This window comes from Scyliorhinus canicula, chromosome 3, assembly GCF_902713615.1.
Source record: "Scyliorhinus canicula chromosome 3, sScyCan1.1, whole genome shotgun sequence".
Lineage (NCBI taxonomy): Eukaryota > Metazoa > Chordata > Chondrichthyes > Carcharhiniformes > Scyliorhinidae > Scyliorhinus > Scyliorhinus canicula.
In genome coordinates this window covers 102,465,133-102,481,979 of record NC_052148.1, presented here as the reverse complement: position 1 = coordinate 102,481,979, position 16,847 = coordinate 102,465,133, and the positions used below count along the sequence as shown (strand labels likewise).

Genomic DNA, 16,847 nt, shown 5'->3' with positions numbered 1-16,847 from the left:
GCCGAGGTCCCAGGTTCAATCCTGGCTCTGGGTCACTGTCCATGTGGAGTTTGCACATTCTCTTTTTTTAAATAAATTTAGTGTACCCAATTAATTTTTTCCAATTCAGGGACAAGTTAGCATGTCCAATCCACCTACCCTGCACATCTTTGTGTTGTGGGGGTGAAACCCACGCAAACACGGGGAGAATGTGCAAATTCCACACGGACAGTGACCCAGAGCCGGGATCGAACCTGGGACCTCGGCGCCGTGAAGCTGCAGGGCTAACCCACTGCGCCACCTTGCTGCCCCCGAGTTTGCATATTCTCCCCGTGTTTATGTGGATTTCGCCCCCACAACCCAAAGATGTGCAGGCTAGGTAGATTGGCCACGCTAAATTATCCCTTAATTGGAAAAAAATGAATTGGATACTCTAAAATAAAAATAAAAATACAGGGGGGGGGTTATGAAAACAACAATGACAACAGGCATTGCTGAACCAGAAGTTAATGATATCTGAGAGTGCAGAGTGTAGATGACTGGAACTTCATTAAAGTTAGGGCACAGGTAGCAAGCAGAATTCTGGGTGACCAGGTTTACAAATGGATGCGCGGTTCTAGCTGGTTATAGTTGGAGGCTTCTAAACAGATGATGTTGCCAAATTTACTACTAATTTCTCTGCTATTGGAGCGCCCTCTATGGGGTAAGTGTATGCACCGGGGCTCCACCTTCATAGATTTCTCAGTATCCTATATTGGACATCCTTCAGCATTTTGAGGCTTGGCACATTAATATAACAAATGTCCCGAAACAATATGTCATGACTCACTAGAAAAATTGCACAATCATCCAATACCGAAAGATAAAGACCAGATATATTTATAAGATCTGCCTGCCACTTAATAAAACTTGTTTGAAATTCAAGTCATTTTTTGCTCCATCTCCCAAAGTATATTTTGCAGTGCATTCAAGGACTTAGTTTATTCTTCTGTCCCCAAAATATTTTTAAATAGGTTAATCCCATGGTGGTTTTGTACTTTTTGTTGAAGCAGTCATTGGTGTTGCAGCAATGCAACAGAGTGGTTCAAATATCTGATAACTGGTAACTAAGTAAATGGTCAATCACCAAAGTCTCTGCCGAGCAGACCAACCAACCATGGTCACAATATCCATAGTCAGTATCAAAGTGCCTCAAATAGTTCCCACCGCCAAGTCCAAATATTGGTTCCCTCCTCCCCTCCAACAAGGCAAATTAAACTTATCCAAATATCATTAATTCAAATCTATTCAGTGTTTTTAGCTGCATGTATTACTGTTATTTCCTCACTATTTGCAGCACAGAATGTTAGATGTAAATTTAGCTTTTGTAATACATTCTGGATTTATAGTTCCAAAGAAGCAGGATGGAAACGGCATGCTGCAACAGAATTATTCAATAGCAAATTGAAACTGAGCATCTTGGCCACGGTACAGCTCACCCAGGTATAATGAATCTCAGACCTACCACTGCCTCTACCTCGACTGCACTAACATTGCACCTTGAATGTAAATTAAATGCCCAGGGATTCTTCACAGGTGAAAGGAGGTGTGGAAGGTCGGTGCAGAGAGTCAGTGCAGACTGGATGGACCGAATGGCCTCTTTCTGCATTATAGGGATTCTATAATTAAAGAGGGGTACGTGCAGTCAAAAAACAGTACACGGTTGAAGATACAAGGCTGATTAAAGTTTTCGGTGTAAAGTAGGATATTTCAGCACAGATTAAAATACGGATTTTAAATTCTACTCAGTGGGGAAAATAATAGTCAGAGGAGGTTAACAAAGGTTAGCAAAGATACAGGTGATGCAAGAGGAGGTCTTCGTGTGGAAAAGGATCAATGAGGCAAAGCTATAGACAATTTAGAGTTAATGGAGAGTGTCAGTTCATCCATTTCTCTAATACTATGGAAGGTGCCAGTCAGAAGGCCAACACGGAGATCACCAAAGAAACTCTTGGTAATGGAAGAGATGCAGAGCTTGATGTTGAGCTCAGATTTGAATGAAAAGTTAAGGTAGTACTGTAGTTTAACTCTACCTTAGGGAGCAGCCGAAAGGGGGATGGCATCAGTGACAAAGACACAAAGCTTTCAACATGGTCAAAAATAATGGCTTTGTCCTTGTGCTCCACTTGAGGTAATTGTCCACTCATCCACAATGAAGGCAAACAAGTCAAGGCTGGCTGCACAGACTGGCTGCAAAGTGAGGATTGAGTGCCAAATGTGACATGGACGCTAACCAGGTTTGTCTGCTAATGTCATCACAAAAGGGAAGTATAAAGATGATAACAGTCAGCATGCCAAAGATGAGGTTCTTGGAAAACTCAGAATTATTATAGGAGTCCAAATGGAGTTTGGCAATTTTTAGACACTTCAATGCAAGCGACAGTCTTCCAAAGAGTGGAGGGTCATGTAGAAGCTGTAAATGCAGAGCAGAGTTTCTTTCAGTTTGCTACACCTATCAGACATCAATCTTTACTGGAAGTTAACGTGAATGCAGTGCAGCATCCTCTGAATACCATGCACACGTTTCAGCCTAGGTTATGATCTCAACTCTCTGAAGTAGTGTTTAAATGCCATATTCAGAAGTGGAAATGCTAACACTGAGCCAAATTTTAATTGGAAACAAAGGCAAAATATGGCAGATGCTGTAGATATGAAATAAAAAACAGAAAATGTTGTAAACATTTATCAGATCAGGCAGCATATGTGAATAGAGTTCCAGAGTTAATGTTTCTCTCCTCACTGATGCTGCCTAATCTGATAAGTATTTCCTGCATTTTCTGTTTCATCTGCCCAAAGCCAAAATCCTGCTTCAAATTAATCAAGATCACAATCTGAGGATATGGGGTTGACCGTTTAGGACAGAGAAGAGAATAAATTTCTTTAGCCAGAGAACGGTGAGCCTATGGAATTCGCTACCACAGAAAGCAGTTAGGGCCAAAACATTGTATGTTTTCAAGAAGCAGTTAGATTTGACACGGGGCAAAGAGGAACAAAGGATCTTGGGGGGGGGGGGGGGTCAGGCTATTGAGTTGGATGATCAGCCATGATCATAATGAATGGCAGCGCTCAAAGTGTCGAATGGCCTCCTCCTGCTCCTATTTTCTATGTTTCGATCAAATGTACATACACAACTTTGAAATTCAAGGTGCTTGCTGCACCAGTTGGTCAGTTCTTTTAAATGTTTTTATAAATTCTGTGCTGAGATTGTTATTCAGGTAAATAAGCTTGTGAGTAATGAACTATTCTGGCACATTCCTTTGATATGAATTTTTACAAACATTGCACTACATGTGACTCCACTAACTTGAAGATCTAGAACAGGTCATACAATATTGAATGGTCAGTCTAAAGTTCTAAATGACCTGTTTAAGTAGTCTGAAAAAATTAGGCTATGTCAACTTAAAATGAAATAAAATTATGTAATTCAATTAAAACAAACATCTTATAATAGCCACGATATAGCCAGAATAATTAGGTCAATGGTGTCTATAACAAAAAATACCTTTCAACGAAAGCAAAGTTCTTTCTAGTGAATGGATGGCACCTGTATCCCCTGTACAGATCTGCTGTAAAAAAGTGTCAGTATGATGATTCCACAGAGAACAGGCAAAGCTGTGGATTCCTGTTGCCAACTGCAATAAACATAATAAAATTTTGTGTTACTGTTTATTAACATAGCTAGAAGATATTAGACCACAACATATTATGGTAGTGCCGACTGCTATTGTCAATGGATTAGTAATCCAGAGACCCAGGGTGGTGCTCTAGGGACCTGGGTTCAAATCCCACCATGGTAAAATTTTAATTCAATAAAAATCTGGAATTAATAGTCCAATAACTTTAGGGAAGGAAATCTGCCATCCTTACCTGGTCCACATGTGACATAGGGCCGGTTTAGCGCAGTTGGCTGGACAGCTGGTGCATGATGCAGAACGAGGCCAACAGCATGGGTTCAATTCCTGTACTGGCTGTGGTTATTAATGAAAGCCCTCCTTCTCAACCTTGCCCCTCGCTTGAGGTCTGGTGATCCTCAGGTGAAATCACCACCAGTCAGCTCTCCCCCTCAAAATGGAAAGCAGCCTATGGTCATCTAGGACTATGGGGACTTTACTTACTTTTACAAACAACTCCTGATCCACAAGAATGTGAAGCACTCTTAAAATACCCTCTAGTGGGAAATAAATGCTGGCCCAGCCAGCGACGCCCATATCCCTTGAACAAATCAGATGACCACAAAACAATCACTGCATATACACACTACATTTGTTGCAATAACGTTTCCTGTCTAGGTTTAGTTGCTGAGCTGCATACAGGAACTGCTTTGACATTTATATGTACATGTACCGATAGTTGCTCTTTTCAGTCTTCAATTTGTTTTTCTTCCCTGCATGCTTTCATCTTATGCTTCCTTTCACAAATAAGCAAGATCTCGAATCTCAACAGTTGCACCATAACACAGAATATCAGAGCAAGTGTGGACCATTTGGCCCTTCAAGCCTGCTCCAGTATTCAACAAGAATATGGCTGATCTGGCTGCAGTCTTAATTCCACTCATCTGCCTGAACCCCATAACTCTGGACACCCTTGCCTAACAACAATCTGTCTAACTCAGCCTTGAATAAATTCAAAGACCCAGACTCCACTACTTCCTTGGGAAGAGAATGCCACAAACCAATGACCATTTGCGAGAAAAAGATTCTCCAAATTTGTCTTAAAAGGGCATATCTTATATTTAAACCATGCCCCCTAGTTTTAGCCTACCCCACAAGAGGAAACATCCTCCAGATATGCACCCCATCAAGTTCCCACACGACCTTATACGTTTCAGTAAGTTCACCTCTCATTCTTACCAATTCCAATGGGTATAGGCCCAACCTGTTCAACCTTTCTTCACTAGATAAGCCCTTCATCCTTGGAGTCGAGTAAACCTCTGAGTTCTTCTCAAGCAATGATATATTTTATCCAATTAACACAACCAAAACCACACAGGTTCTCCAGATATGGTCTCACCAAGGCCCTGTACAGGTGCAGCAAACCTGTCTACTTTTATATGTCATTCTCCTTGCAACAAATTTCAATATACCATTTGCCTTCCTCATCACTTGTTGTACCTGGCATACTAAGTTTGTGATTCTTGAGTCTGGCTAAAAAAATATATTTTGTTGAAGCTTTTCACATTTCACTGATCAGAATAACCGCAAGTATAAGTATGTCAAGGGAAACAGCTTTATGAGAAGAGAGCGCGTGTTGGTTGGTAAGCAGACTCTTAATGGTAAAGGAGTTGGCATAGAAAATGCACCAGTTAATAATGAGTGACAATTAATGGCCAAGCATTGTTTGAAATTTTAAATTGGGCACCTTGACTCTGATTCGTCAAGGCTTTGCCCTGAGGAATGAACCAGTAAATGGCTGTTTAGCTGAACATGCTCTTTCTACCTGCAAAGAAAGGCCCTGTGCATTAATATATGTAGCTTCCATTACACATAAATGCACCAGAGACCCCAACTGACCATCTCAACTTAGTTGTCAGTGTAATTTTTAGCACATTGAGGACTAATTAAGAAATTTTGTCCAATTGCACAATCACATCTAATGTTGGACACTGTGTCTTGCAAGCACATTGCCCATTGCGGACAGCAGAAGGGACATGTCGTTGATACAATCTGCCAGTCTTTCCTAGCATCGCTATTTAAGTAGCACACATCCATTGAAATAGTATACTGCTTTTCTATTCTTCCTGCCAGTGAACAAATTTACATTTACCCACATTAGACTCAACATACAAAATCAAAAATCACCATCAGACTGGTAGATTAACATCATCAATCCATAAATTGTGTCTCAAGCGAAACACGCTGAAGCAAAAACAACAGATTTTGCTGAGGAGAACATTCCAGACCAAATTGTTTACAACGGTCAAATCCTAACGAGACTATTGTCTCCTAATGTAGACTGACACAAATATTTGTTGAATGCCCCCATGATTCCCTCATTCCTCATCATAATTTCTCCTGTCTCTGCTCTTAAAGAAGCAATGTTGACTTTGGCTAATCTCTTCCTCTTTATAAATTTAGAAAAGCTTTGGTAATCAGTTTTTTATTTTGCCAGTTATTTGAATCTCATGTTTTCCTTTTTCTCTCTTTTGATTTTTCTTACATTCTAGTCCAGAATTGTTTCCATTCAGTCAGGAAATAGAGATACATTTAAATAATCTATATTTCTATTTGTGGGCATTATAAATAGGGTAAAGCTTTCAAAAGGGTTAATGACTTCAGTTTGGTTAAGATATCTGGGAGCTGCAGAAAGCAGACTTTCCAAAACAAAATCCAGAAACAATGGAGTTGGGGACGAAAATAATGTCTCAGGGACAGAACAAAGAACAAGAAGGTATTGTTCAGGAGAATTCCAATAAAAATGAGAGCAAGAGCTCAATGTGAAAGACAGCTGCAAGAACCAGATTTAAAGTTAGCTATGTGAGAAGCCAGTCATTTGAGGTAAATCAAAAGTTTGGAGACATTTTAATACAGCCTATGAAGCAGTGGTGTTCTGCTGGCATTGCTGGGTGCCCGAGAGATTGTGTGAAAGTTTGAATACACGTGGGAATTCTGGGCAGAGGAATGCTGAAAGGAGAGACAGAAATCCTGGAAGTGGATCCTTTATGAAAGCATCTGAGGGGTTGTTTGGGAGGCGATTCCAAGATGCAATTTTTCCAGAGTGGAGTTGGAAAATGCTCCTGTGGAAGGCAGAGGTCAAGTGAGACCAATTGGTCCAGTATGCACAAACGGGGGGCAACAAATGCCAGCCCACCTAGCGATGCCTACATCCCATGAATGAATAAAAAGAAAAAAAAAGAGTTCCAACACAAGTGAATTAACCAATAATTCATATAAAGTTCTGAGATCTTTGGCCCTTGACTGCCCCAATGATTTACTGGCACCAGATTTGTAAGTGAAACACAACTGTTTATTTAATAAAAAGAGATAAGACATGCAATACTTTTAATAGAATAATGGCCAGCTATTCTACATCTCCCCCTTTTACCGTCACACCTACTCAAAGACACACAAGACAGACACACACTGAGGAAGGGAAAGGGTAAAATGATGGAAATTAAAATATGAAATGGAAGATGAGCATCCTTGCTTTGGATGTTGAAGCTGTTGCAGTAGCAGGCTGTCCTTCCAGGACATGGATTGATTGAAACCAGCGGTTGGATTGCTATTGAGGATCTTCTGGCAGGTGCTTTCAATCAGACCCTCCAGGCTGTAGGATTTCCTCTGGAAGTCACTTTCATGTTTTATTAATCTGGGCTGTTTAGCACAGGGCTAAATCGCTGGCTTTGAAAGCAGACCAAAGCAGGCCAGCAGCACGGTTCAATTCCCGTACCAGCCTCCCCGAACATGCGCCGGAATGTGGCGACTAGGGGCTTTTCACAGTAACTTCATTTGAAGCCTACTCGTGACAATAAGCGATTTTCATCATACTTATTTGTTACCAACTCCATCAGAATGACGAACAGCCTGTCTGAGATAAGAGCAGAGTTGTCCACACAGCAGCTTAAAGTTTTTTTCTTAAACAACTGACTTGGCCTGCAGCTGCTACTGGACTGGACCTTCCTGCAGTTCAATCTGGCTGTACAGAGAGAAAGGTCTTTACTTTGGAGCTCTAAACAGAGACCATCAGGTAAGACAGAGATCAGGGCTGTGACACTCCAGCTTCCGAAAATAAAAACCAGATGAAGCCTTCCTGCCTTGGTAGAATATTCTAGAAGGGTCAGCAAAATCAGCATAGATTATCAGCTAAGAGACCGGCAATGTAAACAGCTCACCAAGATGTATCATCACTGATGTCAGACCAAACAGCACATTCATCTGGAGGATCTTTTTTTACAATTAAAGGGGAAAGTTCATCTTAAAGGCACAGGACCCATTAATTGTCCAGGTACAGGGGTGGCACGGTAGCACTGTGATTAGCCCTGTTGCTTCGCAGCACCACGGTCTCGGGTTCGATTACCGGTCTGTGCGGAGTCTACACGTTCTCCCAGTGTCTGCGTGGGTTTCCTCCGGACGCCCCAGTTTCCTCCCACAAGTCACGAAAGACGTGCTTGTTTGGTGAATTGGACATTCTGAATTCTCCCTCAGTGTACCCGAACAGGCGCTAGAGTTTGGCAACTAGGGAATTTTCACAGTAACTTCATTACAGTGTTAATGTAAGCCTACTTATGACACTAATAAAGATTATTAGAAATTGAGCTAACAGAATAACAGAAATTAAAAGGAAAAACAAGGGATTAACAGTAAGATCTTTTTTAACTTGCATAATTCTTACAAATCTGTATACATTTGTAATGGTATCAGTGGGGTGAAGGAGTAGTGGTGTATTACAGTCAATCTTTTCACATTCATTGTTATATTATTTTAGTTAAAGTTAATCGGTAGTCCTGCGACTCTGTTCATCCATGCCTCCAAACAAACTCATTAGTAAATCGCAGTGTTAGTCTTGAACACATGCCTTGCTCTACAAGGATAATTTTCTTTATAGACACTGCAGCATTTGCTTTAGTGAGCAACAAATGCAATTGAGTTTGAAAAACAAAGCAATTCCAAAAGAAAACGGATCTCACATTGAACAGATTATTGATTCCCACAAATCAAAACTAAAGAGAAAAGACAGCTATGGGAAACTGTTATATATTTCTTTCTTGGTTCACGTGATCTGGGCATTGTCGGCTGGGCCAGCATTTATCGCCCATCCCTAATGGCCTTTGGACTAAGTGGCTTGCTAGGCTATTTCAGAGAACATTTAAGTCACCCACATTGCTGTAGGTATGGAGTCACATGTCAGCTAGACCAGGCAAGGACAGCAGATTTCCTTCACTAAAGGACATTAGTAAATCCGATGGGTTTTTACAACAACTCGACAATGGTTTCATGGTCACCATTAGACTTTTAATTCCAGATTTTTATCGAATTCAAATGTCATCACCTGCCATAGTGGAATTCAAACACGGTTTGCAGAGCATTATACTGGGTCTCTGGATTACTATTCCAGTGACAATGCTTTCAGAAGCATGGTGGTTATGGCACTGCACCAACAATTCAGCAGCAATGACAAATTACACCAAGAGAAATTGTGAATATTAATTCAATTAACCTGGTAATGTATGGGTTAGCATCAAAAAGGTGGGGTTACGAGGGTAGGGCGGGGGACTGGGCCTAGGTAGGGTCAACTACTTCCTCCATGGGCTGAAGAGCCTCCTTCTGCACTGTCAGGTTCTATGATTCTATGAGTTGTTGTAAATTTCAACTTGTGCACATCCTTCAGGAGTAAGAACCTGCCATCTTTAACTGAGTGTGATTTTAAAAAATTCATTCATGGCGTGCTGGCTTCACTGGCTAGGCCAGCGTTTATTTCCCATCCCTAACTGCCTTGGGAAGATGGAAGTGAGCTGCTTTCTTGAACCGCTATAGTCCATGTGGTACCCACTGTGCTGTTAGGGATGGGGTTCCAGGATTTTGACTCCGTGGCAGTAATGGAATGGCAATATTGTTCCAAAGTCAGGATGTTGAGTAGCATCAAAGGAAAATTCCCATTTATCTGCTGTCCACATCTTCCAGATAGTGGTGGTTGTGGGTCTGGAAGGTGTTATAAAGCCTTGGTGAGTTTCTGCAGTGCATCTTGTAGATGGTACACACAGCTGCCACTGTGCATTGGGGGTGGAGGGAATTAATGTTTGTGGATGGGGTGTCAATCAAGCGGACTGCTTTGTCCTGAATTGTGTCAAACTTCTTGAGTGTTGTTGGGAGTGCAATCACCCAGGCAATGGCGCGTATTCCATCACACTCCTGGCTTGTGCCTTATAGATTGTTAACAGACTTTGTGGGGGGTCTGGAAGTGAGTTAGTCATGGCTAGATTCCTAGCCTTTGACCTGTCCTTGTAGCCGCAGTATTTATACAGCTAGTCCAGTTCATTTCCTGCTCAATGGCAACCTCCAAGATGGTGATAGTGGTGGGTTTGGCATTGGCGATGCTATTGACTAACAAGGAGCGATGGTTAGATTCTCTCTTGTTGGAGTTGTACATTGTCTGGAACTTGCATAGTGCAAATGTTACTTGCCACTTGTCAGGTAAAGACTGAATATTGTCCAGCTCTTGCTGCATTTGGACATGGACTACTTCATTATCCGAGGAGCTACGAATGGTGCTGAACATTGTGTAACCAGCAGCAAACTTCCCCACTTCTGACATTATGATGGATGTTAAGGGCAGCACGGTAGCACAAGTGATTAGCTTGATTGTGATTGTGGCTTCACAGCACCAGGGTCCCAGGTTCAATTCCCTGCTGAGTCCCTGTCTGTGCGGCGTTTTCACATTCTCCCCGTGTCTGCATGAGTTTGTGGGTTTCCTCCGGGTGCTCGGGTTTCCTCCCACAGTCCAAACACATGCAGGTTAGATGGATTGGCCATGATAAATTACCCTCAGTGACCAAAAAAGATTAGGAGGGGTTACTGGGTTATGGGGATAGGGTGGAAGTGAAGGCTTAAAGTGGGTCCGTGCAGACTCGATAGGCCGAATGGCTTCCTTCCGCGCTGTATGTTCTATGTTACAACACGCTGGGTTATAGTGCGCGGTCAATTCCAACCCTGCTTGACCCGGAGCTGCAGCACAATTGATATTAACAAATAATTCTTAGAAAATACCCAAAGTCTTTGGCTGTCCAATAACTAGTCACCAGGTTTGTAAATTTAATTACAATTAATTGTCATTTATAACAACAACAGGGCAGCACGGTGGCCTAGTGGTTAGCACAACCGCCTCACGGCGCTGAGGTCCCAGGTTCGATCCCGGCTCTGGGTCACTGTCCGTGTGGAGTTTGCACATTCTCCCCGTGTCTGCGTGGGTTTCGCCCCCACAACCCAAAAATGTGCAGAGTAGGTGGATTGGCCACACTAAATTGCCCCTTAATTGGAAAAAATAATTGGGTAATCTAAAATTTAAAAAAAAAAAAAAAAAAAATTTATAACAACAACTAATAAAATTTGCAGCAAATACAACTCGTTAACTGTTATCTAATTCGTAACCCCCCCCTTTTTTTTAAAACTCTGCCCACCCTCTAAACACACAAATGGTACAAATAGAGGGGAAAGAGGGGTGTAAAATAATGAGGAGAGCAAAAGGATAAGAGTCTTTGTTTCAGATGAGCATCTTCCAGTGCACCTTTCTTCAATCTAATAAGTCAGTTGGAGGTTTCTCTTTTCAGTCTATAGTGGTTTTCAATGTTTCATCCAGGTTTCAAAAAAATCTCTGCAGGTTCAGAAAACAGCAGATAGGCAATATTTCTGGAGAGCAGAAAGAGGAGAGCGAGAGGCAGAGAGACAGACAGAGACACTCACTCACAGCTACTCCTCCAGGAACCGACTGTCACTTCCTGCATCTTCTAAAAACCATCACCTATCGCCGGGCAGAATACAGCCTTTGGCCAATTCATTAACCATCAGTATGCCAATCAAACCAAATGTCTCCGTTCTCTCGGTTGCCAAAAAGTCTGAGTTCTGCTGTTGAAATTCTATATCGCCAATAGCACTGTGCACTATTTTGCACGTTTTCAGTTCCTCACTTCCTCTGCTAATCTTAAAGGTATATGTCCATTAAACGTTCATGGATAAAATGATAACCACAAATTAAAAGAAATGGAAAATAAGGGAATTCAACAGGAAGGGCTCTTACACAGAGGAAAGGTCCTTAATGAGGCTGAAGATGGTTGGACCTAGGGCAATCCTGTGAGGAACTCCTACAGAAATTCCTGGGACTGAGATGATTGATCTCCAATAGCCACAACCATCTTCCTTTATGTGAGGTATGACTCCAACCAGTGGAGAGTTTTCTCTCGATTCCCATAAACTCCAGCTTTGCTGGGGCTCCTTGATGCCATACTTGGTCAAATGCGACCCTGGTGTCAAGGGCAGTCACTTTCACCTCACCTCTGGAATTCAACTGTTTTTGTCAATGTTTGAATCAAAGCTGTAATGAGGTCACGAGCCGAGTGATCCTGGTGGAGCCCAAACTGAGTGTCAGTGAGCAGGTTATTACTAAGCAAGTGCCACTTGATAGCACTGTTGATGATCCCTTACATTGCTTTACTGATGGTCAAGAGTAAATTGAGGAGATGGTAATTAGCTGCTTTGGATTCATCCTGCTTACCTGCATTGCATTATTTATGCCCGTTACCCTTTGAAATGCCCCGGCGGGATACCCAGTTACAAAAGCAATTGATATCAGGGCAACCAGATCTGGGGGAAAATTTAGTTTTGCCAACAATATCCAGATCCTGAGGAAACATTTAAAGGGCTCATACTTCTACTAGATTACTTCACCATTCATGGCACGGAATCACATTCTTAGTTAGCTTTCGTGATAGATCATTCCATACATTTATTGCATTTTTCGTCATCTATGTTATAAATTTATTTTTCACAATCTAGTTTATGATCTCTGGTGTCTTCCTATATTTTGAGGTACTAACCTGGGTTCAAACTATCTGCAAAATCTGATATTTAATTTAACAGTGATTCCCGTTTTACAATCTAGACTTTAAAGCTTCTGCTTTCCTTACTTTTGGTCAGTATAGTTGCTCTTTTCCTCAAATATAAGGAGACATTTTGTGAAATGGTGTCCGAGATGGAACACAATGCTGTAAGCAAGATCACATCAGTGATTTAGTATAACCACTGTGAACCTGTGTTTTGACTAAATGTTTAATTAGCCTAGGCCATACGATATACAACTTAGATTCCTTTCTGAATTCCCCTGTGCTAACCTAATTTTATTCAATGCATATGTTACATTGTTTTCAATTCACATATGTGAGTGTATATATAAAATATGCATGTATAATATATTTGAAATTTATCTTTTTCTTTTCATTCATTCTCAAGATCTGAATGTTGCTGGCAAGGCCAGCATTTAAAACCCTTCCCTAATTGCCTGATATCTTCTTGAACAGCTGCACTCTAAGCCTATATGTGCAGGCACAGCCACAGTGCTGCTCGGGGGTAAGTTCCAAGTTTTTCATCCAGCTACAATGAAGGAAGAGCAATATAGTTCCAAATCAGTATGATGTGTGGCTTGGAGGGGACCTTGTGGTTGTGGTGCTCCTATTGATCTGCTGTCCTTTTCCTCTAGGTGAAAGAGGTTATGGAGACACCACAGTGGCACAGTGGTGAAAGCATTGCTGCCTCACAGCGCCGAGGTCCCAGGTACGATCCTGGCTCTGGGTCACTGTCCGTTTGGAGTTTGCACATTCTCCCCGTGTTTGCGTGGGTTTCGCCCCACAACCCAAAGATGTGCAGGGTAGGACAATTGGCCACACTAAATTGCCCCTTAATTGGAAAAAGTTAATTGGGTACACTAAATTTATTAAAAAAAGAAAGAGGTTATGGTTTCAGATGGTGCTTGTCGAAGGACGCTTAGCAAGTTCCTGCGGTATATATTGTACATGGTTACAGAAACTGCCACTCAACATCAATGTGTATATTTAAGGTTGGCAATGAAGTGAGGATCAAGTGTGAGGATCAAGTGCACTCATCCAGGCATGTGGAGACTATTCCATCACATTCCTGATTTGTGCCTTGTTGACACGGTGGGCATCCATATTCCAAAGCTATAAATCTCAAAATAAAATGAACGAGAGAAAAAAGTTGATGAACAGAAACAAGCGTGAACATAGTTCATTGTTTAGTTTCTATTTTTTTTTTTTAACTACTTGTCCAAGAGAGACTGACCAGGCAAACGAGAGCAGTAAATAGCAAGAATTACAAAAAAGAGCAGACACACTCTGTGAGAAAATAAAGGAACTGGCTGATGGAAGGAGAGGTAAGCAAGTGATAAGAGGAATTGATAGTCAAGATGGTATGTAGTCAAGATGGTATGTTGCTTATAGAAAGTAAAGAAAAGAAACTGTAAAAGAAAAGATTGACAAAAGACAACACACAATCAGAACTAGGACCATGGAAAGGAGAAGACAGGATGATTTAGAACATAATCTTCTGGAGTATGAAATATTAACAACAATAAGAGAACTGAATGCAGGGAAAGTAGAAAGATGTGATAGATCCCTTTCAGAAATAATAAAGGGACTTGAAGAGAAGGCAACAAGAAAACTGACTAACCTGTGTTAGATGATTTAATGGAGGATGAGGACCGTAATGGTCCCAATGGAGAAGGCAGAAAATACTGCAAAATATGAAGAGCACTACACCAACCTCAGATGCATGCGTAATCAAAGCTTTGTTAAAGATCTTAGAAAATAGATTGGAAACCTGAGCAAACTGTTTCATCAGCTGTGATCAATTTTTTCAGGAAGAGCTGTGGAACTAGAGAGGTTTTAGAAGGGATGAGTGTAAAGCGAATGAATAAGTATACAGCTGCTTTGTGGTTTGTGAAAAAACGTTCAACCGGGTGAAATGGTAAAATCTATTGAAAGTGCTCACGGTCGAATTGGCTGGATAGAATAAAGAATGATTGCAGCTCTGTACATAATATTGTAATCAAGACCATATTTGGTGAAGCTGAATCTGAAGTAATCTGGCACGAGGAGTGACAAGGCTGTCTACTATCACCATTGCTATTTAACATCTATACAGAAGCTATGATAAAAGAACATCGGTGAAGTCCAGAAAGATGTCAACGAGAAAGCCCACTGTTGAAGGTTGTAAGATTTCCAGACAACCAGGCCCTAGTGGCTAGCACAGAAGTCTACAGATTCTAATGGACAGAATGAATGAAGTGGTGAAAGCTTACGGAATAAAAATTAATGTATAAAAGGCTTACAAAGTTATGAAGATTGGAATAAGTAATGGGGGGAACGATTGGAAAAAGTAATGGAGGTCAAGATAAATGGTCAACAGTATGAACAGGTATCACAGCTATTAAGTACCTGGGAAAAATGTCATGTTGTCAGAAGATAGTTACTGCCAGAAAGAAATCAGAGCCAAAATAGCCATAGTAAAAGAAATGTATTCTCCACACAAAGATTTGCTCAGCATAGGACTCAAAAGAATTGTCAAGACTGTGATTTGGACTGCCTTGCTGTACAGGGTTGAAACATGGCAACATTAAGAAAGTTGATATCTGCAGATCAGAAAGTTGTGAAACCTGAAAATGTATCAATGGGATGGTTGCAGAGGTCAGTTGGAGAGAACACAGAGCAAAGAAGAAGGTCTCAGGATAAATAAGGAAGATGAGAGGGATATAGGCCAAGAGGGAGAAAGAGAATGATGATGGTAGACAATCTGAAATTGCAAATGGTAGGCTCCTACTAGAAACTGAAGAGGAAAATGATTGTGGATTTTTGGAGGCTGAAAGGATGAGGGGAGACTAAACCAGGGACACCTAAAGTCAAGGACAGTATTACGGTGGCAGAAAGGATGCAAGATGGGGACTCTTCTTCCGAGGTAGTATGGGCTGAGGTTAGAAACAGGAAAGGAGAGGCCACACTGCTGGGAGTTTTCTATAGGCCACCTAATAGTTCTAGAGATGTAGAGGAAAGGATGGCGAAGATGATTCTGGAAAAGAACGAAAGTAACAGGGTAGTTGTTACGGGAGACTTTAACTTTCCTAATATTGACTGGAAAAGATATAGTTCGAGTACATTGGAAGGGTCGTTCTTTGTACAATGTGTGCAGGAGGGTTTTCTGACACAATATGTTGACAGGCCAACAAGAGGTGAGGCCACTTTGGATTTGGTTTTGGGTAATGAACCAGGCCAGGTGTTAGATCTGGAGGTAGGTGAACACTTTGGAGACAGTGACCACAATTAGGTGACCTTTACATTAGTGATTGAAAGGGATAAGTATACCCCGCAGGGCAAGAGTTATAGCTGGGGGGAGAGCAATTATGATGCCATTAGACATGACTTAGGATGTGTTGGTTGGAGAAGTAGGCTGCAAGGGTTGGGCACACTGGATATGTGGAGCTTGTTCAAGGAACAGCTATTGCGTGTTCTTGATCAGTACGTACCAGTCAGACAGGGAGGAAAGGGTAGAGCGAGGGAACCGTGGTTTACCAAAGAAGTGGAATCTCTTGTTAAGAGGAAAAAGGAGGCCTATGTGAAGATGAGGCGTGAAGTTTCAGTTGGGGCGCTTGATAGTTACAAGGAAGCGAGGAAGGATCTAAAGAGAGAGCTAAGACGAGCAAGGAGGGGACATGAGAAGTCTTTGGCAGGTAGGATCAAGGAAAACCCAAAAGCTTTCTATAGGTATGTCAGGAATAAAAGAATGACTAGGGTAAGAGTAGGGCCAGTCAAGGACAGTGGTGGGAAGTTGTGTGTGGAGGCTGAGGAGATAACCGAGATACTAAATGAATACTTTTCGTCAGTAATCACTCAGGAAAAAGATAATATTGTGGAGGAGAATGCTGAGACCCAGGCTATTGGAATAGATAGCATTGAGGTGCGTAGGGAAGAAGTGTTGGCAATTCTGGACAAGGTGAAAATAGATAAGTCCCCGGGGCCTGATGGGATTTATCCTAGGATTCTCTGGGAAGCCAGGGAAGAGATTGCTGAACCTTTGGCTTTGATTTTTAGGTCATCATTGGCTACAGGAATAGTGCCAGAGGACTGGAGGATAGCAAATGTGGTCCCTTTGTTCAAGAAGGGGAGTAGAGATAACCCCGGTAACTATAGGCCGGTGAGCCTAACGTCTGTGGTGGGTAAAGTCTTGGAGAGGATTATAAAAGATACGATTTATAATCATCTAGATAGGAATAATATGATTAGGGATAGTCAGCATGGTTTTGTGAAGGGTAGGTCATGCCTCACAAACCTTATCGAG

At 41.6% G+C, this 16,847-nt stretch overlaps 1 protein-coding gene across 2 annotated transcripts in view; it reads right to left on the bottom strand.

Annotated features, from left to right (window-relative positions):
• Positions 1-16,847, bottom strand: part of ipo11 (importin 11) — a 712,587-nt gene that overhangs the window by 574,721 nt on the left and 121,019 nt on the right. For both annotated transcript variants that reach the window (XM_038791006.1, XM_038791005.1), the window contains exon 6: positions 3,521-3,650. In XM_038791006.1, the coding sequence (XP_038646934.1) occupies positions 3,521-3,650 (130 nt within the window). The remainder of the gene's footprint in view (positions 1-3,520; positions 3,651-16,847) is intronic.